This window comes from Athene noctua, chromosome 19, assembly GCF_965140245.1.
Source record: "Athene noctua chromosome 19, bAthNoc1.hap1.1, whole genome shotgun sequence".
In the NCBI taxonomy this organism is placed as follows: domain Eukaryota; kingdom Metazoa; phylum Chordata; class Aves; order Strigiformes; family Strigidae; genus Athene; species Athene noctua.
The window spans coordinates 3,899,664-3,924,356 of NC_134055.1; the positions used below are offsets into that span (position 1 = coordinate 3,899,664).

The window sequence follows — 24,693 nt, forward strand, 5'->3', positions numbered from 1 at the left end:
TAGCAGGAGCTTAGTTTGTCCGTTCCTAAGTTACCTGGTAAAACCCTGTATGGCTTTTAGTCGTCTACCTGCAAAAGCGGATGTAATTTTCTAATTCACCTTAACGCTCGCCTGAAATAAACAGAAAGCAGAACACGCACAAAAAAAAAAAAAAAAAAAAAAAAAAAAGCAGCCCCCACACACCTTGACTTCTCTGGCAACTTCCCCCCCCCCCTCAGAAAATTTGGCAGTTCTAAACCAGAATCTTTCTTTCCGTATTGCTCCACAGACGCCCCTCGGGCGGGCTCAGCTTCCCGCGGTGTCACAGCCCGTGCCCCGCGCGAGCACCGGCTGCCGGCTCCCCCGGTGAAGGTGGGTGGGTCCGTGCGGGTGGCCGGGTGGCTGTGGCACCGCTCAGGATGGCACCGCCACCAAAACTTTATTGAGACTGAAACAACTACATTTGTTAATTCCTAGATCTATTTACATATGGGTTGAGCTTTGCAGGGGACTGGAGTACAGTTCGGAAATGCCCACCTTTTGTCGCCTTCTGATGATGCCAGTTTTATTTTGGGAATGTCTACTTTGGGAGTCTGACGGGGGACGCGAGGGGGGACGGTTACATTTTACAGCATTGATGAAGGTGTGAATCTGGTATACAATTACTTTGTCTTCGCATCAAAAACACGCTCTCAGTGTCAGCGCTACGCCCAGCCAGCCTCCACCACGGGGAGTGTCTTACCCACAACCTCGTGCTACTGCGGGCCCGGACGGGCAAGGACAGCCTCGATCCTTCTAGGTGGAAAGGCTCACGGGCCCAGAGCGGCGCATGAAACTTTGGTTTGAGCCTGGCTCCTCGTCGCCTCTTCCCGTTACAGAGCCGGAGGTGAAAGAGAGCAGCTCGCTTTCCCAAGGATTTGAACAGTTCCTCTTCCAGCCCACAGAGGATGGGGGATAAACCCTTCACCCTGTAGCTGCTCGGCCCTGCAGCAGCCACACCAAGGGGAGCGTGGTGCCCCCGGGGATCGCGCTGTGCGTGCGCCGGCGGCGGGCTGCGCTCCGGCGCGTCGTTCTTCACTGCTAAGCTGATCCAGTTGGTGCTCTTTGGTATGCCAGGACTAAACGCTTGGATTGGCGGCAGACATTTGGCACTCTGAGGTGTACTAGTTTCTGTTTTTGTCAGGTCTAAATAGCCTTGATCATCAAACAGGTTAATGCTGGACCCTATGCTTAAGCTAGTTCTGTCGGTGAAGGAATCCACTCGTCCTTCGTACCCTAGGTCTGCAGGTGCTGAGCACTGATGCTGGGGCCACGGCCGTTTGCAGTCTCCATGGTTTTCCTTATCTTCCCCGTTGTCTTCTTGCCCACCTTGAAAAGAGTTCTCTGTCCAGTCTGACTCCTCGCTCACATTGACCGCTGCGTTCATGTCCCTGAGAAATACCACAATGACAGTAATGTTGTCGCTGGAACCGGCGTCCCGAGCAGACGCCACTAATTTATGTGCTACCATGCTGCTGTCGCCGTTATTCTCCTTCAGATGGTCAGCCACCACTTTGACTGCCTCATCGGGATTGACTGTGTCATAGAAGCCGTCGCAGGCTAGAATGAGGTAGTCTTCAGAGCCATCTAGGACAGTGGAGGCAGAGTCTGCGTCCCCGCAGATATATGGCTTGTGCTCAGCATCCCCTGTGGAAAAACACCACACAGAGACACCAGACCGTGGGTTTGCAGCTACAGGATCTGGAAGCCCTTTTATTAACACAGCACGGAGCCGATGACTCTTACCCCAAGTTAAAGAAATTATTTGGAAATTATTCCCTCAGACTGTAGAGGAAAAAAATAGAGGTTATCACCCACAGGTCTATCTTCAGCTGTATTTCAAATTTTGATGGCTAGAAAAATTAAAGTTTTAATTAAAAAGAAAAGCAAACTGGAAAAAGGGATTGAAGCCCACTCTTACCAATAGCTCTGGAGACTGAGAGGCTCCCATTCACCCTCCAGGCTCCAAACCAGACCACACAGCCCCCAAGTGCCTCAATGCGCTTCTTCTCATCCTAAACAGCAAGGCAACACAAGAGGGTTTGGACAGAGCCTTCAGTACCGCCAGCGCACGTCAAACACGCCCAGAAATATTTAGTATTCACAAACACAGCACGGTGGGGGCTGCAGGCCCCAGCAGATGAGAACCAAGGGTTTGCACACAAATCCACACCAGCTTCCAAACGAAGCGGGACAACTGGAGCTGCCGCTTTAAGAGACCCCGGCAAGGTGACACTCCGTGTCCCACATAAAGCTGATTCCTGTCAGCTGCAGCGGTGAGGACTGCCTGGGTATATTTAAAACAGGGTATTCTCACCTCTCGATCTGGTTTGTGGGGTTTCATCAGTTCCACAGCTTGGCCTCTCCTCACGAGCATAACCTGGGAGTCCCCCAGCCAAGCCACGTGCAGCATATTTCCTCGGATGAAAGTCACCACCCCGGTGGTTCCACAGCGCAGACTCTGGGGAGGGTGAAAAGAAAAAAACAAAACGCCAGCAGTTTTAAATAAGCAAATGAGAACCATTTGAAAGCATTTCCTTGCTTAACTCGAGGACAGAACATGTTGATGTTCCAACACTCAGCCTGTTCCAGGGAGGAACAGGCAGTGCTTTCCTTCCTGCTCCGACTGCAGTAACAGCCCCTCAGAGCCAACGTGGCCAGACACAAGCCATCGATTTTGGCCTGTGACTTTCCCTGCCTTGGAGCCGTGTTTCAGAAGCCGGGCTCTGCCAGGGAGCTGCTGCACTACTGGTTTGACTTGCAATAGTTAAGAAGTGAGAGTTAACAGGTTGTTTCTAAAGGCTTTAAAAATCGTTCTTATTTTGGCGTGTTAATGATCTTGGAGGAAGGTTTCTTTGTAAGCTTCTGGAGTTCCTGCACTTAACTCAGCCCTTGCATATGTTTGGGAGGCCTAAGGGTCAGTTATCCATTGATTTGTGCTTTCTAGAGCTAAGAAAAAGGTATGTTGTAGAGACGAGGGAAAAAAACTACCACCCGAGGACTAAACCTGGTTAGCATGTGAACTTAAAAACAGCAGCAGCGTCCTCCTAAACGAAAGGGAAGGGGAAGCGGAGGCTCAGCGCCGGGAGCACCCCTGCTGACAGAGGAGGTGGAGGTGAACGCTCTCAGAGCCCAGCCCAGGTCAGTCAGTCACCTCTCTGGCTGCCTTCTGCACAAAGCGCTCGTCGGTCACCCGGAACGCCCGGCACAGCGCTTCTGCCGGGTCCTGCTGGAACATCTCCTGGTGCACCATGTTGACGTGGAGGTGGATGGAGGCGTAGATGGCAGCGTCCACGCCCCCGTGGCCATCAAACACGGCAAAATAAGCTTGCTCTTCTTGGTCCTGTCAACGGGAACACATTGAGAAAACAACTCAGGGAAAAGCAATGCAAGCGGCTAACTGGATTGTCTTAAAACTTTTGAACTTGAGATTTGTGGGATCCTCATGAAATTGTACTTAAAGGCAGAGTCTCCCCCGGAAAAACAAACTACTCGGACCATCTTTGCTGGCACTGATGGGAAATTCCACCTTATTGCTGATGAATTCTACCTGCAAACTGCAAGGGATGCCCGTGTCGTGCTCTCAGAGCTCCCTATGTCCCATTTGTTACAGTTCAGTCACTCAATTCAAATAGAAAGTGCCATTCTTATCAAATTGTGCAGCAGGTTTTGTGTGCAAAAACCATGGAGAGAGAACATCCAGTACAGTTCACATGAAGTCTACATCAAGACTAGAACCACCAAAGATAAAATGCCAGTACAGTTAAAATGTGAAGCCGGCCACAGCCTCTGCTTTAATTCTTTTTTTCTTTTTTTTTTTTTTTTAAATCTATTTCATATCACCATAGATGCCTGGGTTTTTTTTAAAAAAACTGTATGTACTCTTTCATCAGATAATTGTGATTACATTCACAAATCAAATACAGCAAAATCACTCATCTTCAAGTCAGTTTTCTCAGCTTCCCCTTATCTGTTCAAACAGAGAAACAATGCTGTACCAAGAGACAGCAACTCCTGTGCCTACTCGTACATATAACACACCAACCCACTGTCAGCGCCAATTCAACCTTGACAGCCATCTCAATGACTCGAATATTTGTACATTGTAATTTTTAAGTAATGGGCTCCAACACAAATTGAAATAAGAAGGCTGACAATTGACAGGCAAAGGAAACATCTGCCTCTGTTTGCATTAATATAATTTAAAAGCAAGAACGTGGATGGGGCAGAAGATGGTTATTAAAGTGACAGGATGTAATAAAGAATCAATTATGCAGCAATCTGATCCTAAAGGTAAAATTCTTGCCACTTTCTTCTATTTGCCTTTCTTCAGTGTCCAGTTTTATATCTGAAGGAGGAGCAGGCATGAGTGTTTGACCAATGGCCACATAAAGTAATTAATGGAGGGAAGTCTGGCCCCAGTTCCACCAAACCACTCATGGTGCTAGATTCCTGCACCACATTCTCCTCTAAGTTTTGGCGTTTGGTTTGGTTTGGTTTTTTACTTTATTTCCTTATTCCTGTTTTTGGCTTCTTCCTCCTAAGAGAAAGGGTTGACAAGCAGGACAGACCCACCCCTGCAGACAGCTGGTTTCAGTGATGAACTGCAAGGTGAACTGCTTCCCATTTCCATGAGCAATCCTCTTCCCACACCTGGGCATGTGCAGCCAAAGAGAAGCTCCCACCTTGATTTATCGCATGGTACAAGGCATCAGTTGCTGCTCACAAAAGTAGGGCTGCTTTCTGCACGATGGCAGGTCAGTCCTTCAGCCACTCCATGAGTGGCTGCCTCAGGATGGGCCAAATACAAACTTTAGTTAGATAACATTTCACCAGAAGCCTTGAAAATTGCTCTTTTAGTCTATGTACCCAGCATAGAAACTGCATGTCACGCTGCTGCTATGGTTACAGAATATCAACTGACCCAACTGAAGACTGGGTTTGTCTCCTGACTGTCAGTCCTGCCCAGGTCCATCACAGGTATGGCTTTTGTTTTCACAGCAGAAGGCTGCCTAGTTTCCCCAGGAATAGAAACTGTACTTAGCATATGCATTTGTCTTCCCCACGATCTCTTTTTACCTCAAGGTTGAAGAGCATGTTGAAGTCCGGGATGCAGACGTGCTTGTCTTCCATCTTCCTGCGCATATTCTTGATGGCATGGATGGATGTCTCGTAGTAGCGGTGGGGCTTCGGCTGGAGTGGAAAGTCTTTCACCCAGTTGCTGCAGATCTCGTGCAATTTGCTAAAAACTACGCGGGCTAGCTTCACTGTCTCAATCTCTGGGGAAGGCAAAAACCACAAATGAAAGGCTAAGAGTGTTATTACGTGGGAAATTTTTTCTTGCATACATTACAAAGATGAAACAAAGACCATTCTAGCCGAGCAGTTGAAATGGATGTCAGCAGGGAAATTCTGAGCTCTGATGCATAAAAAGAGGAAGCCAAACTCACCGTAATCAGCATTCATCATTGTTTGTTTGTCTTTTTAACTTAAACATTCCCCTGTGCCTTTGGGGAACTCATTTGTGGCATCAGAAGAAACAAAAAGCAAGTAGGTTTCCCTCAGCATTTGATCCCCTGCATCACTCTGCCCAGGGGGGTGCAGCTGTGCCACTGCAGCTCTGATAAGGACTTTGTCATGGCATATTGTGTCACATACAAACCCCACAGTCCGTTACAGTCACGTCTTGGGTTTAGACCAAAGTCTCTATTCCAAACGACACCTCACTGCAGAACTGAGGCAATACAGTGGTAAACAATCTACAGAAATGAATAGCATCACTTGAAGATGTTTTGGTGGGTACACATCCAGTACCCTCTTAGTTTCATAATGTTGTTTCCAGATTCATGACCAGAGAGTGCGTCAAAGAAATCTGCATGAGCAAATGAGAAAACCATAAAGGTCTTCAATTTAAGAAAATGCTGAACTGTCACTCCTGAGAAATTGTAATTTTAAAATGTGAAAATTTGGGCACTTGACAATTGTTCTGAAATGCAGGGGAGGAAAACGGGAAGTAAGCATCAGAGCTGAACCCATCAGAATCTCCTTGTTCACGATCATTCACCAGAGATCTTCAAAGCCAAACAGCAGCAATCTATGAGCGTCAAACGTTCCTGGAAGAGGAATGGCTCAAATACAGGGAGTAGAGGGGAGAGTTACAGCAGCTCTCAGTTCACAGCAATTCTGTGAAGAACCTAAAAGGAGCTCTTCCTAACTTCTGTACTAGGTCTACACAAGGTGTGGGCTACAGCGATCAGGGGGCCAAGATCCTTAGGAGCAAGATATATTCCCAGCTCTGTTGATTATGAGTTGGTTCAAGCTTCATCTGCAGGAGCAGCCACGAAGCCAGAAATAAGCTACAGACGTAATCAAAAGGAGGAATCTTAGCATCTTGATCACACAGCTTTAAAATAAATGGTGGAAATCAAATGACTGGGTCATGCCACCACTGCCACAGTAACAGGTACCAATTCCCCCACAACACCTCTGCTGCTCTCACCAGTGCCACCAGAAATCCCTTTGCTGGGTAATATAATTAAAGAGGGAAGATGTACAGCCTGGCATGTCCAAATGGTATTTTCCAAAAGTGAACCCTACAGACTCGCTCTGCCATTTCCTTCCACTGGGCACATCCGAAGGGAAAGGGTGGACATTCAGTGTCACGTGGCCGTTACACTTCAGAGCATCCCTCTGAAGGGGGGAGGGAGGGAGGGAGGAAACCCCCTGGCTGTGCCGAGGCACTGAGCACCCTTCCCAGCAGGGAGTGTGCGTAGTGTCAGCATCATCAATAACTGCTCTGGAGGTTAAAACAGGAGAGAGGCCCACAACAGTTAAACCACCCCCTCACAGCTGTAAATTACTCATCAATTGTTAATGTTGCAGCGCTGAGCCAGAGCTGACTCAGCTGTCACTGCGGTTGTGTCATGGAGAATTTCATTTCCCTCCTGCTGCTCCAAAATCCCCAGTGTTGGAAGTAGTGCTTAATTGTACCACAGCTAAGTGGGAAATCCAGCTCAGGCATTATTGTTCCCAAAGACAACTGACTTCTTTTAGGGCAAAATGAGAGTATAAAGAATACCAGTAATCAGATTTTGCTTTTTACTACCTAAATTTTAAGGCCTTTCTTGAAAATGCAGACAGTCTCACAATAGGGATCAGTACCCAGGTTTGTAGACATGTCGTCAAGCCGATGACAAGGTCTTAATCTAAGAACTCAAGTTTCTGACCGGTCAGTGACCTCTTTGTGTCTTGGCTGTAGTAACTCCATCTGTTAGTACCTGCAGAGATGGGGTACTGGGACTTTGGGATCCGCTTTGTGAAGTCTGCTGGATGTTTTAGATACCTTCACCGTGTAATGTGGTCCTACTATCCAGCCTCCTTTAGTGGTTCCTTAACAATGCTGAACCCCCCACGTGAATATCTTTCTCCACAAAAAAGAAAACTAAATGTTCTTAACCTGACCTTTCAAAAAAGGAAATCAAATGTCTTTCAGTTCTCATGGAAGCTCTCTTGCTTCTCTCCAGTGCAAATGGAAGAGAACAATCAGTCCTGGCCCATGACTCTTAGATTCTGTTCTTGAGATCCAAAGACACATGGTCACCCCAAATATAACATTCATATTCCTGCATTCCTACATTTTAGGACTCGAGTTTTCCTTCTTTTAAGACTATCATTCTTTTTTCATGAAGCTTCTAATTTCCTTTCCACCAGCACACCAATAACTGCTTTTACCACTCCTAAGTATGCAATACGATTTGTCACGTTGCAATTCTCAGAGTCACTAAGGAAATTTGGAAATTTTTTTTAAATTTTTTTTTCTTCTAGCAAAATCAAACTTGAGGCAAATCAGGTAAATGTCTCCTTGTATTATGCAAAGTAAAAATATTTGTGTGTTCATAAGAAAAAACGACATAGAATTGGATTATCAAAACCAGCCAGCTTGGTTTCACGTTCTACTGCAGTCCAGACATCATTAGGGTAAACAGCGAACTCTGAGCACAAAACTTCAAGATGTATAAATCCCATTTTCATCACCTGCTACAGTTCCCTTTGTTTTCTTTCAAAGCGTGAAAGTCTGCCTACATGGTACCCGTTAGGGCCTTCACCTGTTGCAGCTCTCTTCTGAGCAACTAGCCCCGGTGTCTCGAAGGACTCCTACTCAGAAAGTGAGCGAGAAAGGAATTGCTGACCTTTTGCAATGAAATCTCCTTCAGTCCTGCACGAATCCCCCCAGTTTTGTTACAATTTTCTCTAGCCAAAGCTTGCACCACTTGAGCTAATGCTCCATTTTGAAAATTATCATTATGGTGTATTATTTAAAACTGTAGTATTCATGTGAAACCACTGCTTTCCCACAGTCCAGAAGATGTTCTCTTTCTTCCTCTCCCCCTTTATCTTCATATTTGAACACTTTACATTGCATCTATAAAGGTATATTTTATTTTCAAGTACCTTCATTATGACAATTCACCTCAACATACTGCAGCTGGAGTCATATTTTTAGTGCCTGCTCCAGCCTGTACACATCCCAATCCATGTTTGCATCTGTGTATTACAGATTTAGATATATTTAAGTGGCAATTTCTGTAGGTGTGAGGGTTTTGTGGTGGTTTTTTATTTCTTTTTTTTTTTTTTTTTCTTGAACTCTTTAGATATTCTGTGTGGAGGCTTAGTCAACATTTCCTTGGAGACTGTCAAATATTTATGCAAGTCTCAGAGATCTCAATTTGAAATTAATGAAGGCTGCTCAGCCAGAACAATGACAAATCTATTCCATTTACCTGCTCAGCAGGAGGAGGCAGCAATACCTACAAAAAAGGAATCCAGAGCTTATTTTTCTGTTTCTCAGGTTTCCAGAGGCCTCTGAGAAATACAGCAGAATCTTCCTTTTTGAAGAGCCAGATTTATATATCCTACTTATCCCCAGAATCTTTTTTTTTTTTTTTTTTAATCAAAAAAGGACGGAATAGACAAAAGTGGTTTGGTGGCTGTATTTTCAAGATCAAATGACAGAATTCTTCTCAATGTGAGAAGCATTGTCCTTCATTGTAATGAGCACCCTAGAAGGTTTTTCAAAAGGTTATTTAGGTCAGCAGAATCCCAACATGATTTAGGGTGCATGGCTTTGAGTTGGATGCTGCAAAAATCTTGTTAGCCAACACAGATAAAAGAAGAAAAGGAAATATTCCTTGTAAGCATGAACTATCTTTGTACTATCCTTTGCTAAAACTATATAAAAAAAATTACAAGCCACAGTAAAAGCTATATTGATTGAAATGATTCGGAATCATCTCTTCCCACTTAGATATCTTTGACTTTGCTCTAAGGATGAAGGAGGACAACTGGCACTCGCCAGCAAGCAGCAGGACCACACAGTCTAAAGTGCTTACAAAGAAATTCAGGGCCACCAGACACAGTCTTATGAAGGTGCACTTAAAAGAAAGGAGTGATTTCCACCTGGTCTTAAGGAGCAGGAGTTTGATAAAGTAGAAGTACAGATACAACCAGAGAAAGGCATTTAAAATAGATAAAGAATAGTAAAACTATTTACTATAGTAAAACTAGATTCAAAGATGAGGAAGATCTGACTAAGAAATTAGCCACTAACTGTATCAGGAGTGGTGGTGAATTCTCCGTTAATCTTTTTACAACGATATGGAATATTCATTTACAAGAAATCTAGTCCAACTTCATTCAGTTAGTTGGTAGAAGCAATTAATTTGAAGAAAATTCAATTTGAAGAAAATTCAAGTACCATTCAAGTGGTCAGGCCAGATGGATCACTGAAGTCAACGCTGACTTTAAAAATCTATGAATTATCTGCAAAGGGTTCCAGTATAGAGTATAAATGAAAGTTCCACACCACGTAAAACTGTGCATTATCAAGTGCAGATGTACTTACGTATGATCCCATCTGCGTTGTCCACATGCTTTGGTAAATAGTGTGCTGAAAGATCACTCTGAAGGACTTCATCTGAAGTTGCTCTAGCTAAAGCAGCAGCCAAAAATGAAGGGCAATTACTGGAAAAGAAAAAAACAAAACAAAAACAAACACACAAAAAGATATTTTAATCTGATTTAACATGGTAACTTGCAGTCAGGGAAACACATAACATTATTTTCTATAAACAAACAGGAATTTGCACTAATATTTGTAAAACTTTCGATTCTCCTTTGCTAGACAGCCCCACAACCCTGCAGCAAGACCTCAACCTCACCATATGGATCTTAGTAACCCTGTTTCACTCTTAGGTTCCCTGTTCCTTACGTTTTAATGTTCCATTTCGTAAGCTCTATGTAAAGGTTTTTCAAATCTAAACTTAGACCCCCCTGCAGAGTCTGTCGTGCAACCCTTCTTAGCGCACATTTGCTACATGTACGTTACACACTTTTATCTTAAGCCCACACTCCACCCAGTTTCTCCTAAGAGCTGGAGTCAGGATTCCAAAGGATAAGAGAATCCTCAGATTTCAAATTGTCCAAAAGCTCACCAAGGGACACGGAAAGTTAAGGCAAAGCCATAGGAGGTATGCAGTTGATGTGCATAAGGTTAAAAAGCTCCCTCGTGAATGTTCTCTATCAAGAGTAGAGTGGCTTTAACTCACTGTAGCTTAATTAAGCCTGATATCTCCCAAGGTTAATTAATCTATAGCAAACCAAAGCCACTTTAATGTACATTCCCTCATTCACGAGTTTAATACCTCTCAATTTATGCAGGACTTTGTATTTCCCATTGGTCTGCCTTAACTTCTCCAGGTGTCTCTTGCTGATGCAGCCTGAAACTTCCAGTTTCTGTAGTTGTCATCAGGGGTAACAATGTCCTCCATAGGACCTGTCTACCACTGCAGGACTGCGCAGAGACATACGAGCTAATTTCAGCCTCAGAAACCACCCATCAACAGCAGAGCTCTGCATCAGCTAATCCAGGGCACAGGCAAGGCACACATACACTTCCTTAACCTATTTCCTCTGCTTAGGCCCAGGAGGTCTGTTCACATGCTTTTAGCATGGTTGGAGAGGAGGTGGCAGCCTGGAAGCATCAGTCCAACCAGATCCAGAGCAGAAAAACTTCTACACACGAATCCGGACTCATCAGACATCGTTCTGGAGCCTGAGACGCACACGGCGACCGTCACTTGCTTTCACATTTGGTTCACTGCCCAGGAAAGCCAACTGCCACCCTCAACTGGCCCACATGCCATAGCTTCAGCAGTGAAATCCAAATTCCAGGAAAGAAAAATTCAGATTTGCTAGAGTTGGGGTTTTTTTGAAAAGCCATTTTACCATGAAGTTTTCCAGATTCTTGTACCAAATGCTGCTACAAACAGTAAGATTATGTAGCAGATTTATCAAACGCACACAAAATAAGTTCACCGACCCTCCTTATTTACTATTCGACATATCTATAAATTATTTAAAGATTAGCAATAAATAGCTCTGTCCAAGTGATAGACTGTCAGGAGCCAAGCTCTGGCCCTTGCAGCGAGGCAGAAAGCCACTCGCACTGCGTTACTGCGCCCTCACTAAGAGTATTTCCTCGAACGAGCAGCTGAGCATTCTGCTCACGCAGCACCTCCAAGCCTCAGCAACGTGTGCGCTAATGAAGCACGACTGCTGGAGGAAATCAGCTGTCTTAGGACTGGCTCTTCCCAGCACAACCCAGGCACTCTGATCCTATTTACATACAGCAATGCCCGGTGGTAAGAGTAATCAGCAAGAGGAAAACACACCGGGACCTCCTTTACTTCTGCTGTGTGTAGAAGCTGATTTTCTAGCTCGTCTTGTCCGCCTTTATTTAGCTCACAAAGAGCAGGTTTTTCATTTCTATTATTAGCTCCAACACTCCGGAGCAGTGAGACTGGTTACTGTTCATGTTACATGCAATTTCCATGTTACAACAAAGCGAGAGATTGCGATGCCAAGGATAGAATAATTACGCCAGCAGTTAGCAACAGCGGGAGGACAGCGTTCTGAAAAAATGCAGAGAAGATTAAGGTTCAACCTAAATAACACGCAGCAGAAGAATCCGTGCAGAAAGCATTTACAGACACAAGCCAGACAGCTCGCTTCAGGCACAAACGTAACAGGCTGTGCTACCACCTGCAGCAATCTGAGCTTGTGTTCCAGTCCAAGGCTTACCCTCACCAGCTCAGTGCTGGAACTCTTTAGGAAAACCAAACTGGTTAACTTTCTAACTGGATAACTTTTACATACAAACAACCGCTCAGGAACGTCGACTGATGAGCAGAGAGGGAACCAGGTTAATAACTGAGGCATCCACAGTTGTTAAATTAGACACTCAGACCTAAACAGCAGAGGAAAAATATGTCCCGACACAAGGAACCTCTGCTCTGCCTGGGCTTGGAAGGTGGGAAGGCCACGTCCATGAAGACCTAGAGTCATGAACATTCTTATCTGAAATTTTAGATAATATTTTAACAGTAGTGACAGATTACAAAATTGAAAGGTGCGTTTATTAGTGTATGTAGCTGGTCAGAGTATTTCCCCAATCAGCTCCAAATGCTATTTACATCCCTACAGCCAGTGCTAGCGATTTCACACAGGAGCTCTTTATCCAGCCAAAGAGTGAATTTCCATTACAATACTAAACCTACACAGAAAGCTGCTAAAGATGTTATTAGATAAATTAGAGGATTTTAAGTACATCCTTCCTGATTCTCTGGCAGCGTGGGTGTGTTTAGAACACCCACAGTTGCATTGCAGCAATCCTGGAATAACTCTTCTAAGGTAATAAATCAAGCCTAAAAGTGGGCCGTTTCCATCAATTAAGTTTGAGAAAAACAGTCTGAAGTGGGCTTAACTCAGCCCACATATTATTATGTTACCAGCTTAACACACAACTCTGCTTCTTCCTGATAGCATTAAAGTGGTGAAGACTTTCCAAACATTTTCTCCAAGCTATTCCTCTGTGCTCTAGATCTAATATAAGGTCGCCTTCTAAAAAAAAAAAATAAAAAGAGAGATGGCAAATTTCAAATTCTTACTGGATGACAGTTCACCATTGGGGTTTGAGTAACTTCCCAATTTTGGTGGAAAAGGTAGAGAAAATAAATCAACTGAAGGCTTTTCTTCTATGTCCAGCCACTTTTGGTCCTAATAATAACAGCTGCCTGCTGAAGAATTAATTGCCCTTGACATTTGTTCAACACAAAGCTTCTTATGTAGCCATTACAGGACTATGCCATGTAAGCAGGGAGGGGACCAGATGCAGACAGATGACTTCCTCTTCCTCATTAGCACAACTCAAAATTTACTTCTCTTACTTGGCTCCTGAGAGGACTTTATTTGAATCACTTTTCCCCTTCAAGGAATAGCAGGCTGCACTGGAGGGGTTTTTTTACTTCTTTTAAACTAGATTAGACGTTGAAACCAAACTGCTATCAGGACACTTCATTACTGTTACACCAAGACAAAAGAAGAATCAGGCCTAGGATCTTTGTTTTTATCACCAAAGTGAACATTCGGGTGAGCACCCACAGCATCCCACGAAACAGCAAAGACCCCCACTCGAGTGAGCAGACTTTGCCACACTGGTAGTCCTCACCTGTCCTCATCTGTCCTCACATCTTTTCTACAAAACAAGTAGCAGCAGACAGGATCCACGGGGACATGGGAGGTGCATTGCATCTCGCTGCTGGCGTAACTAAGGATTACCTGTCGGCTCCTGAAAATAAATTCTTCTGCCACATTCTAGATGCTCAAACGTTATTAGTCATCAAGTTATGACAAATTGAAACTGGGAGGGCACGATCTTGTTTAGCAGAGAGCTGAGAGCTAGAATGCCTCTGTCTATTCATAGCTGTGCCACTAATTCAGCGGCTGACCTTGGACGAGTCACTTCACCACTCAGACCTTGGATTCCTCATCTACAAACAAGGGATGATAATGTCATTTCCTGGGGGAGAGGAGGAAGGCTGCAGAAGGCTTATTTCAGTGTTGGTAAAATACTCTGAGATTTCTAGATAAGAGCACAACTGAAGTGAAAAACATCAAGATGATAGTGGGAGATTATTTTCAATCTATTCAAGATTTATGGAGCTTTCATACTTTTTTCTCGCTCCATATTCTCTGTTTTCATACGCTGACAGAAGTGCTAAGTGGAATACACAGGCAAACAACAGCTCTAGGCACGCAGGTTTAGTCTGAAGCAGGCAGCTAACTCACAGTCATAAACAACTGCACCACATAAACATTTTTAGAAAAGCTGATGCATCTCTAAAGGGGAAAACCAGAAAGGACAGACGTCAAGTTCTTAAAACTCGATAATGCTGGTGTTCCGGGAGCATTAGCACTGCTGATGGAAAAACAATGCTACAGGCACATTACTGCCCCTGACCAAAATACACAATCAAGGGCCACCAGTGCTGAAAATATTTAACAGTGTCATGGTCTGCTGTAAGTGATGAGGCATCACTAACCCAAACAAAGCAGGAAAAATGGACCAAAACATAGTGGTGCCTTTCAAAGGCCAAAATGGTCAGTAAATCACAAACCATACAGTGTTCCTATTACCTCGGGAATCCCCTGACTCTACAGAACAGCAATTGTTTTACTTAGAATGAAACATGATTTAAATAGAAATGCTATTCAATCTGTTGAAACACAAAACAAATCCTCAGGCAAACAGTATAAAGCATCGTATATAGTTTCACACAGTAATCCAAGACCAAGAACATGACCTGAAAAGAACCAAGTCCAGCACATTCCCACAAGGCCTGTAATATACTGTGTTAGTCAGAGACTTTGTAGGGATGACAAGCTAACTGCACCCCCTCCAAAAGGCATTACACTAGGGATGCAGTTTGGTAAACACTCCTGTGTTAATGTGGCCTGGTGCAGGTTCTTGTTAGAAAGCAAGTTTTGCAAGATTCAATTTAAGAAAAACCTCATTTGTCCCCAGCCTGTATTTACAAAACACTCCAAAGTCTCATGAGACTTCTTCCAGATGGAGCTTCTGATAAAGCCTGGAAGATGTTTGAAGAAGCCTTTAAAGTCTTCATTATTGAAAGTTCCCAAGCTGTGAACTGCAGCAGTAATGAGCAGAGAAATTCTTTGGGAAGGTCCTTTGGCTGTTTACCCAGCCCTCCCTTCAGCTGCCTCCTGTTTCAGTGGCCGTCCAGGGTACCAGCTTCTGTCTCCTAACTCCTGTAAGTCAGACAGGACTCAGAGAAGGACTCGGGGAGGAATATTCTGTTAAGCATTCCTTAGACCCCCAAATTATTACGGATGTATTATCTAATATTCTATTTCCAGCTCCTGCCTCTGCAGGTTCTCCTCTCCTTACTCACAAAGCATCTTTCTCTCCTGCAAGCTCCCCGCTCTGCTCTGCCCTGTGCTGTTCTGCTGCTTTGCACAGCTGGTGAAAGTTTTGATGCTTATTTAAAGCCTGGTCACGGTGGACAAATGGAGTATGGGTTTTTTTTTTCCCTAACACTTAGTGAAACCCTGCACTAGATTTTAGCTGCTGCAATGAGTTACTAAAAAAAAAAAAAACAAAAAAACAACCAACCCAAAAAACCAGCACACACACACAAAAAAAGAAACAGAAAAAACAGTGCACCTTTTAAAAGATTGCATAACCAAAGCTCCTTGAGAAGTCATTTGAGCTGGCAGCGTTGAGACAGTAAAGATGCTTGATAAATCTGTTTGAAGGAGCTGAAAATGTGCTACACAAGGAAGCTGCTATCTATAGGCTTCACAGAGACAGCTGCCTGGTCACATTCAAAATGCTTCTGTCCTTGCAGTGACAGTTGTAAGCAGCAGAAATATAATACACAATCATCACAAAAATACACTTTCTGATGTGTTTGCCATGCCCATATTCTATACAGACACTGCAGTGCTACCTCTTTCTTACCAAATATTTAACCTTTTGCATTGTGCTCGCTGCCGCATTTGAGAGAGTATGATCAGGTTTATAGAGATGTTTTCCTGCAGTTAAGTCTATCTTAACTGGACATCAAAATAAAATCCCCCCCAAGACCCAACAGATGCACGGCTAATCAGATAACACCTTCAACAGATGGATTAAGATGCTTCAACACAGCAATCAGACTTTCAGCATTTGTGACTGTATTTATTTTGTAATATCTGTATCTTACTTGTGAAATCATTTACAGAGCCCAAGGTCTCAGAAACAGCCTAAAGACTCCACAGATAAATATATTGAATGAGAATGAAGTTACTTTTGTAGGAACAATAATTTCCTTTTGCAAGTTCTTACTAGGCTCGAAGATTTTGCTGATGGTGAATAATACAAATTCTCAACTTAGTTGCAATAACTGAAAGTCTATCTTGTAAAATAGAATAGAACCTTTTATGAAGCCTCATATTTGACAGCTATGACTAAGATAGGTAAAAATACTTCATAGTCTCAATTTTAAAATAACCACCTTTAAAAAAAAAACGCCAAAAGAACAACAACTTTTAAATGCCTTTGGAAACAACCTGTTAACTATCACTTGTTAACTATTACAAGTCAGACATTGGTTTTGACTTGTTCACAAATTAAGATCTAATCTGTGATTAAAAAAATGTTCAAATTCTTTCCTCATTTTTTAATGAAACAGAGTCAACAAAATAGTCTCTCTAGTAAAGGATGTGTGAAATGGGTATGAATGGAAACCTCCTGGAAATCACGTTTGGCCGTCGGATGGGAAACATTTGCAAAACCACAGAACTCGATCATGAGTGCGTTGGCACTGATCCCATAAAAGACCTCAGGTGCTGCACTCATCTACCAGGGGGTTTTGATAGGATATTATACATAAGGAGGTAGAGAAAGTGCTTGTGCTGCATGGCATATCAAACTAATTAAAAAAAAAAAAAAATCAGGGCAGAAAGCAAAATTAAAATACTGGCATGATACTGGGAAAAAAAAAAAAAAAAGTAAATTAAGAAAAATAAATTGCTCGTGAAAGCGTGATTGCAAGAGCATGGTTCATATATTCTTTTATCTGACTACCTGGGAGACCTGGCCGCAAAGGGAAACCCTAGCTCCTTTCTCCCGTCGGAGCGCTGCGGGCGCAGGCTCCCAGGCTCCGCGGTCCAGAGCAGCTGGCAGCAGATGTGTGAATGGATGCCAAACCTGAGATCCGGCTCCTTTCCAGCTGCCTTCACACACGCGCTCAACCTCTCCCGCACCAACGTGTTTCAGAAGATGTCTAACAGGCTCTCTAGCACACTCCTGCGAACACCTTTCTCACCAGAAGCTCAATAAAGGCCAAGTAAGAGATGCCACACCACCGGCTGCAGGGAGAGCAAGGCCAGGCGCCCCGCAGATGGGCGCGCTCGGCCCCTTGACTCCCCGGGCAGCGGGGCTGGGTGTCCCTGCAGCCCCCCATGTCACCGTCCGCTTTGCTGGGCATGGGCTGGCCCTCCCACGCTGCCAGATGGACCCCTCAGGGCTCAGCCCTCCCTATCCTCACCTTGGGGGGGCCCTTGTCCCCCACCCTGCCACCAGCTTTCAGAAAATTGACAGGTATTCACTTATCCTTCAGCCTTTGCCCCATCTTTTGACTTTGATTGAAACTGGCCTGCAAGGTTAAGCTTATCAGTGGGAGGAACCCGACAGGCAGACAGACTGAACAAGCACAAAAGCCTTGTTCCCTTACAAACCAGACTTTGGAAATCGACTTCTTGGAATGATGCTACTAGAATTTTATCTGACAATACGAGCCGTTAAGGGAATCCCTTGACTTTTACCATGCTGTCTTCGATGCATGAATTAGACTGAGACATCTAATCCATTTTCTGCTGCATAGCAAGTCACTAAGTCCTTTCTCTGGAGGGGTAAGTGCACATGACAGTACATAAAGCTAACAAAATGTAAGCAGGACATAATAAAAAGGTCACCTCTGTCTCTCTGATGAGGTACAATGTCATGAAGGCTAGCGTACATTTAAAAAAATAAATGGTTGCTGACCACAAACCAGTCATAAGCATTTATGATTTAATGACTGTCACTAAAATGCGACTGACACTGAAGGGGTGAGCTGTGAAGAATCCAAACTACATAAACCAGCTTCTACTGAGCTAGTCTGTATATTGCCATTGAAACCTAATTCTATGATTTCTCTAACTCGTTCTCATCACATGGCAGTTCTGAGATTACTTATATTTCAATCTCTGTAGAGCTGATGCTACCTGTATTAGAGGCTGCTTTTAAAAAGACAGAAGTCATCTACTATAACATGAACAACGCTTAAAACCCCAAGATGAATCTTCCAGGAGCTGAAAGCCAAATTACTCCAGGAAATTGAATTCCCAGAAGTGACTGTATGATAGTTTTCTTCATTACATCAAAAAATTGAAGATACAAAGTTTGCTGTTGAAAATCATATTCCAGGACTAGAGTCCTTCACAGCTGTATTATATCCATCTGTTATTAAAAGAAAGGTAAGCCTAGATTTTGCAGGAATGCAAAGAGAAATCATTTCATTACAGAAATGGACTGGAATCCATGAATCTCAGCTACAATACTGAGATGTCAAGGATATGTATCTATACAGCAGTCTCCCCCCTATCTAAATCAGAACCTTCTCTGTCTGAGCAGCAAGATTCTGAGGGATTGGGCAGTATTTGGTAAAATTTTAATTACTGCTATAAAAAACATTTTAGAAAATTAGAAAAATATTACTATAAAATTTTAAAAATACCAGCAAGCCGTGTATTTGATGGGCATTTATTATAAAGCTTAGATCTTTAAGGTTCCGCTGTGTAAATGCAAACACATAGTAAAAAAAAAAAAATAAATCTGTCTGTATTTACCCTATCATTAATTAATCAGAATAAATATAATTTATTGGAATTACCCACACATATGACTTTCAGGAATTTATACTGAGATAAAAGATCCTTCTGTGTTTTGTTGTTATTGTTTTACAGGGATTAACTTGCACATTTAGGCAGTGCATTCTCTGTTCCAACAGAAATGCTTAGCATTTGAGTGACACACATACGTTGTAACCGGAGTCTTCTGACTGCCATTCCAAAAACCAGTCACTGCCTACTTAGCATCTCCCTGTCTGGAATGGTAACGAAGCCTACATCTATGCAAGATGCATGTTTACCTGAAGAAATACATTTCTTAACTGGAAAACCAATGTCAACAACAGTTATCTCATAGTGAGTTTCCCTGCTAGACTGAGGCCTGTTTAAAAGCTCTACAGGACATGAAAAATGTCATTGATTTTTCTCTCTCTGGCTCTCAGTCAATTTGAAAGTCAGCATAATTCAATATCTTTCTACTAGTTCCATTAGCAAAGAAAGGAATCCAGGCTTGAATCTATGCTGCCTTATGGGAAAAAGTAATTTAATTTTACATCTGAAAGTGTGCCAGCATCAGCATAAAACCGTACACTGTATACATAAGATTTAATTTATAAATTCTGTATTTTGTCAAGCCAGAATGAGATGCTGTCTAAAAATCAATGAGGGTGACCAAACTTGCTCTGAAGATACTTGCCTATATTCCTTTTATTTCAGGTTATTTTATGTTCTAGCTGGAGTTTTTGATGACTTCTCTCCTTACTCTAAAATATTAATGACACACTATCTAGAAAAGTTCATGCTGCAGGAAACTTTGTTACAGCAGGCATGCTTTGCCCCTAAAAGTTCAGGCCTAACATTTACTTACTACGGATTCATCTCTTATTTTTTTCTCTCTGTTAGAAATAAACTTTCATTGATACTTCCCTTAACCTGAAGAAATACACCATACCATACAAATTTGACGTGTCCAGAAATAAAAGTTAAATAAGAATGACCCAATACAGAGCACCTATTTTATTTCAGATCAGATTAACATGCCAAAGTCGTCCGATTAAGTAGTCAAAAAGAAAAATGTATTGTGTTGTTATAGTTAATGACTTAATTTCAAACAAATGAAAGAAAACGCTGCACAGCAGCACATACCACTCTCTTCATTTGCATCTCTACTGCAGATCATCATTAAGGCAAACAAATGTAAAATGACTTCTTTAAAAAAGGGTGAAGATAATGAATCTACCGTGCCCATTCAAATGAACAGCTTGCAGTAACACCACACAGAGCTGGTCCCTAAATAATTGTGCCTGTATTGTAATGTTTGTCTTCACGTAAATGAGAAAAAATAAAAGCTGCAGGCCAGGATTTTCAAATGACATTTGATCACTTAACTTCTTTCAACCCACTGAACAAATATCAAATATAAGGCAAAACACACCCCAGAAGATTTATGACCACTGAGTCAGCAGAGAATGTTCTCTCACTCTCTTCTCACTCTGAAACGCAGTTCATCATACAAATGGCTTGGGTGTTTATGCCAGATGTAAGATTAGATAATTAGTCATCTGAGTCCTGGATGTCAACTCTTTTGTGATAAAAAATTTATTCCAAATGCACCATTTATAATCAGTTGACTTGCAAAAGCATTCTGGTGTTATACAGTAATACATCTTATGATGTACAGCCAAATATCTGCCACTCCGTACCAACATATTCTGTTTCTGCTCTAGCAATACCCTGCCTGATCTTAGCCCTTCCAATCACTTAATTTTTTTTGTCTGCAAAATAGGGATAATGATCTTGACCTTTGGAAAGCAATTTCAACTCTAATGATGAACAGTACCCAAGAAGGACTGAGTCTTATTAATTAACCCTAAACTGGGAATGGAAGAAGAGAATTGCAATTCGCTTGAACTGATCACCAGAAAATACTGCTGCTCTTTTACCTACTTTCTTTTGAGCATGACATGCAAGATAATAAAATTAAAAGCAAATGTGAAAAGACGATACAGCACCTTTAAAAATAATTTCATGGATAAACGTATAACTACAAGTACATTCAAACATTATACAGTGGGCCAAATTAAAAAAAATTATTGGAATTTCAAAATTACTGACATCAATGCCCATAGAACAAGACAGCAGAGGGGTAAATGGGGCTCTAAGATCAGAGTGTGTGCTCTGTTAAAGGAATAAACCTTTACTTACTCAGGAAAGATCACATCCTAATTCCCACTGTCACTTGTCCTTTGCAGAATTGAAAAGAATATTGGCAGGTTTAGGGGTTTAGGTTTTTCCTTTAAAGGATAATCAAAATGTTTTAACTATTCTACTTCACATTAAAGTCCCTGATGCATTCTGTTCTACTGAGCCACATAGTTATTTCAGTCATTCTTAATAAATAACAGTTGCCAGTAGTAGTTAAGCCAACAGATCTGAATTATTTATAGCGTTGAGGAACAGAACGGCAGATAAAATGCATTAGGGCTTTCAGTTGTTCTTGCCTGAACAACACAATGGCAGCCTTCAGACGTTTTTTTCCACAGGCTGTAAAATATTCTGCTTCCAATCCTGGTTTAAAAGATTTCCTAAAGAGACAACAGCCAAACGTACTGCTATCCATCTTCTATAACCACATTCAGGAAGAACAGGTAAGAGAGAGTCTTCCAAATATAGTACATCATTAAAAAATTTTTAAAAAGGCACAGACTTTGATTTGATTGAACAGGTCACAATCAATCTGCTCTTTAGTATTATTAACCAGAACTTATTTATTTTGATGTTACTTAGCGTGGCTCTATACCTTTAGCTGGAAGAAAGCCACAGATCTTAACTACATTTTACAATGGCAAATCCAACTTCACGTTCAAGGATGGAACATGGAAAGCCCAAGTCCCATATCTCCTCTGTGCCTCTTTAAGAGATCATATCATGAAACACTGAACACACAAAAACCAGCAGGGACAGAAATTATCTTGACAATATTTGACAAATTATTTTAAACACAGTAGCTGAGTTTATGCTCTTTCTGGTTTAAAAGATGCATTCAAATATCAGTCTTGATTGACTGATGGGATAACATGCCTCTGCTGAGCTATGTCTGGGGAGAAATTTTAGGGAAATATGAGGAAATGTCTTCCTTTCCCACCTGGTACTGACATCATGGGGGACTGCACCAGTGTGAAATTCACTATACACAGTCGATTCACAAGGAGAACCATGCCCACAAATGACAAGGAGATTTACACTTAAATGCTGCAAAGAGAACTGGGGGAGTAGTAGCAACATAAGCTTAAACCAAACAGTTTTCCTTTTATAGTCCATCTTCCGCTTTCTATATGGATCTATTTACAGCAGGAAATGCTGCAAATTGTAGCATCTCTAAGGAGTAAAAAAGGAGAAAAAACAATGAAAACCTGGAGAGGTAAAAACCACAAACAAACCTCTTCCTATCAAATACTAAAGAAATAGCGGGGTGGGGGGGGGAAAATACCATTTTCAGGCCGTGTCAGGTTATTAAGGCATCTGAAAGTGGCTCCATCACATGGAATGAGCCATAGTATCCAGACCATCAAGCAGGCTCAAGTGACACAGATCTCTGCGTGTCCCCATTGCCCCTTCCTTGGCTTCACTTCCCCACCCTCCCAGTTCAGAGGCCCATTTAAAACCGGTGCCCTGACTGTATCGAGACAGTGCTATTGAAGATGCCGTATGTCACAGGAGTGACCACGCTCAAAAAACGAAGAATATGGCTTTTGCTTTGGGTAAAACAGGTCCTGAGCCTGCGTAACATACAGCTTGCCTGCAGTATGCATCTATATATAGCTCTTTTTGCGCACAAAGGCTATATGAATTGATTCTGAACAAGCTGAGGATTTCGAACGAGTCTGCAGTGCTGTAGCCTCCTTCCCATCCTGAAAGGTACAGTGAATTATTTAAAACTCGGAAAAACATGTCCTAAAATTATTTCCAGCAGCATTTAAAACCAAATCTGTGTACGCATTCCAAACACTGTTATAAGGTCAACTGAAAATAAGAGCTGTCCCCTTTTATAGCTATGACATTACGAAGTAAATCTCACGAGATTACAGACATTGTTTCTCTATCATGGACTCCTCAGTACAACACAAATTCTACCTGCCTATTCACCAAAACCTGGGGCTTTGTTTATGCGAAAGAATCGGTCTTTTCTTAAATCTTACTTGTTCCATTTTATTTTGTATGAGCCATGTTGGATTAACACATCCACTTCACCCACCTCAGAGGCAATAACACTGCCCCCAGTCTATTGCAGCTCATGTAAGAATAACCCAACAGCTCTTCTTTCTCTCTATCTCCCCACCAAAGAAGATTGTTATCTTTTCCTGTAAGTTTATTATGAAACCTGTGGCATCTTCAGAAGACAGACGAGCTCTAAATAGAAGAAAGAATCTGTTACATAATACCTCAGGAAAGGAGGCAGTGCACAATAGCCTGTAGACAACATGAGTCTGAGTAAAATAAAAGTGGAAAGGGCATGAAAATCTGTGGTTTCGTCTGGCCGTTGCCCAGTGCAAGTCCATCGTGTGTACAGCCAAACATGCAGTAGAATGTGAAGTCACGTAATACATGTGTAAAACTTGGGTTTTTATTGCTATGGAAGATAAACAAATGCAAACAAGCCACATTATCTGGAAGTTAATTCAGGATCTGGCAAAAACTTACTCAGATCAGAAGACATCTTCCTCAAACACAACAGAACTTGTTTGAAGCTCCATGAACCAGGATTGTAAATAATACACTAGTGAGGACTGACTCACCCACAGTGATGAGTAGGCTCAAAGCTTCTTCAAATGGAGCAGTGTCACAGTTATAATCAGCAGTTAAGAGAGTTACTTAGGAGTCACAATATCAATTACAATGGTAATACATATTCAGGGAGTAAGTGATATGCAGACAGAGAGAATATGAAATTAAAACGTTAATAAAAAATAAGGAACCTTTGGAGACAAAGTATTATCTTCTATATCTACAGTGCTTTATACATTCCCAAATGATTTAGAGTCTAAAAATAAATTATTACTTCTACCAGCTCTGACATACAAGCTACCTTGGATGAAAAACAGCAAATTTTTAACCATGGATAGAAACATTACACAACTGATTTGAACAAACAGCAAAAAATGGATCATGCTAGAAAGAACAGCAGGGATCTATACAGCAACTGAGGATATCCACGCTAAAATTTAACCATAATAATGTGAATACCATCTTGATTTACTACACCTATGATAGGATTTTCAATAAAAATGAGAATGGTTAGAATTGTCTGTCTACCTCGATGTCTCATCCCCCAATCTACATCATCCTTCTCTCACCATTTTTTAGCATCATACTGAGACACTGACTCGAAGGAAAACATTCAACATCTGTAGCTGAAATACATATACATATATACATACACATGTGTATGTGTTTAAATAGGAACAATCACCACAGACTCATTGGGAAAAGGAAGAGCAAAGATTACAAAACAGGTGGAAGATCGAAGGTCACACAAAAACATGCAGCTAACCCAGAAAAGACAAACACTGTGCCAAGTAGTATTTTGAAAATAAAAAATTCCAACAATTCTGCCCCTAAAACACATAGCCAGTACCAACTCTACTAATGATGATGGCCTTGAAAAACTAAAGAAACAAAGAGGCCTCCGAAAGGCACAGTTCTGGACTCAAGGCAGCAGTAATCTAGAATAAGTAATTACGTAATCACAGAAGAACAAATTCAGGAGGAAGCAATTGAGTAAAGATTAAATACAAGTGTGTTTTCTTAGTTGGAACAGAGAAGTCTGTGGAAGAGTTTAGACAGACCACGAGAAGAGCCATGACACTGCGAGAATTTTTAACTGTC

At 42.1% G+C, this 24,693-nt stretch overlaps 1 protein-coding gene across 2 annotated transcripts in view; it reads right to left on the bottom strand.

Annotated features, from left to right (window-relative positions):
• Positions 1–24,693, bottom strand: part of PPM1E (protein phosphatase, Mg2+/Mn2+ dependent 1E) — a 70,891-nt gene that overhangs the window by 3,578 nt on the left and 42,620 nt on the right. Inside the window, exons 1-6 of one of the 2 annotated variants that reach the window (XR_012634871.1) lie at positions 9,920–10,052; positions 5,098–5,297; positions 3,173–3,361; positions 2,336–2,479; positions 1,940–2,033; positions 517–1,665 (exon numbers count right to left, since the gene is read on the bottom strand). Coding sequence is in view for 1 of the 2 variants with exons in the window: in XM_074923096.1 (XP_074779197.1) it covers positions 722–1,665; positions 1,940–2,033; positions 2,336–2,479; positions 3,173–3,361; positions 5,098–5,297; positions 9,920–10,038 (1,690 nt within the window). In the remaining variant the exon portion in view is untranslated. Of the gene's footprint in view, positions 1–516; positions 1,666–1,939; positions 2,034–2,335; positions 2,480–3,172; positions 3,362–5,097; positions 5,298–9,919; positions 10,053–24,693 lie in introns of those variants that run through there. The other variant, XM_074923096.1, reaches the window with a different exon arrangement.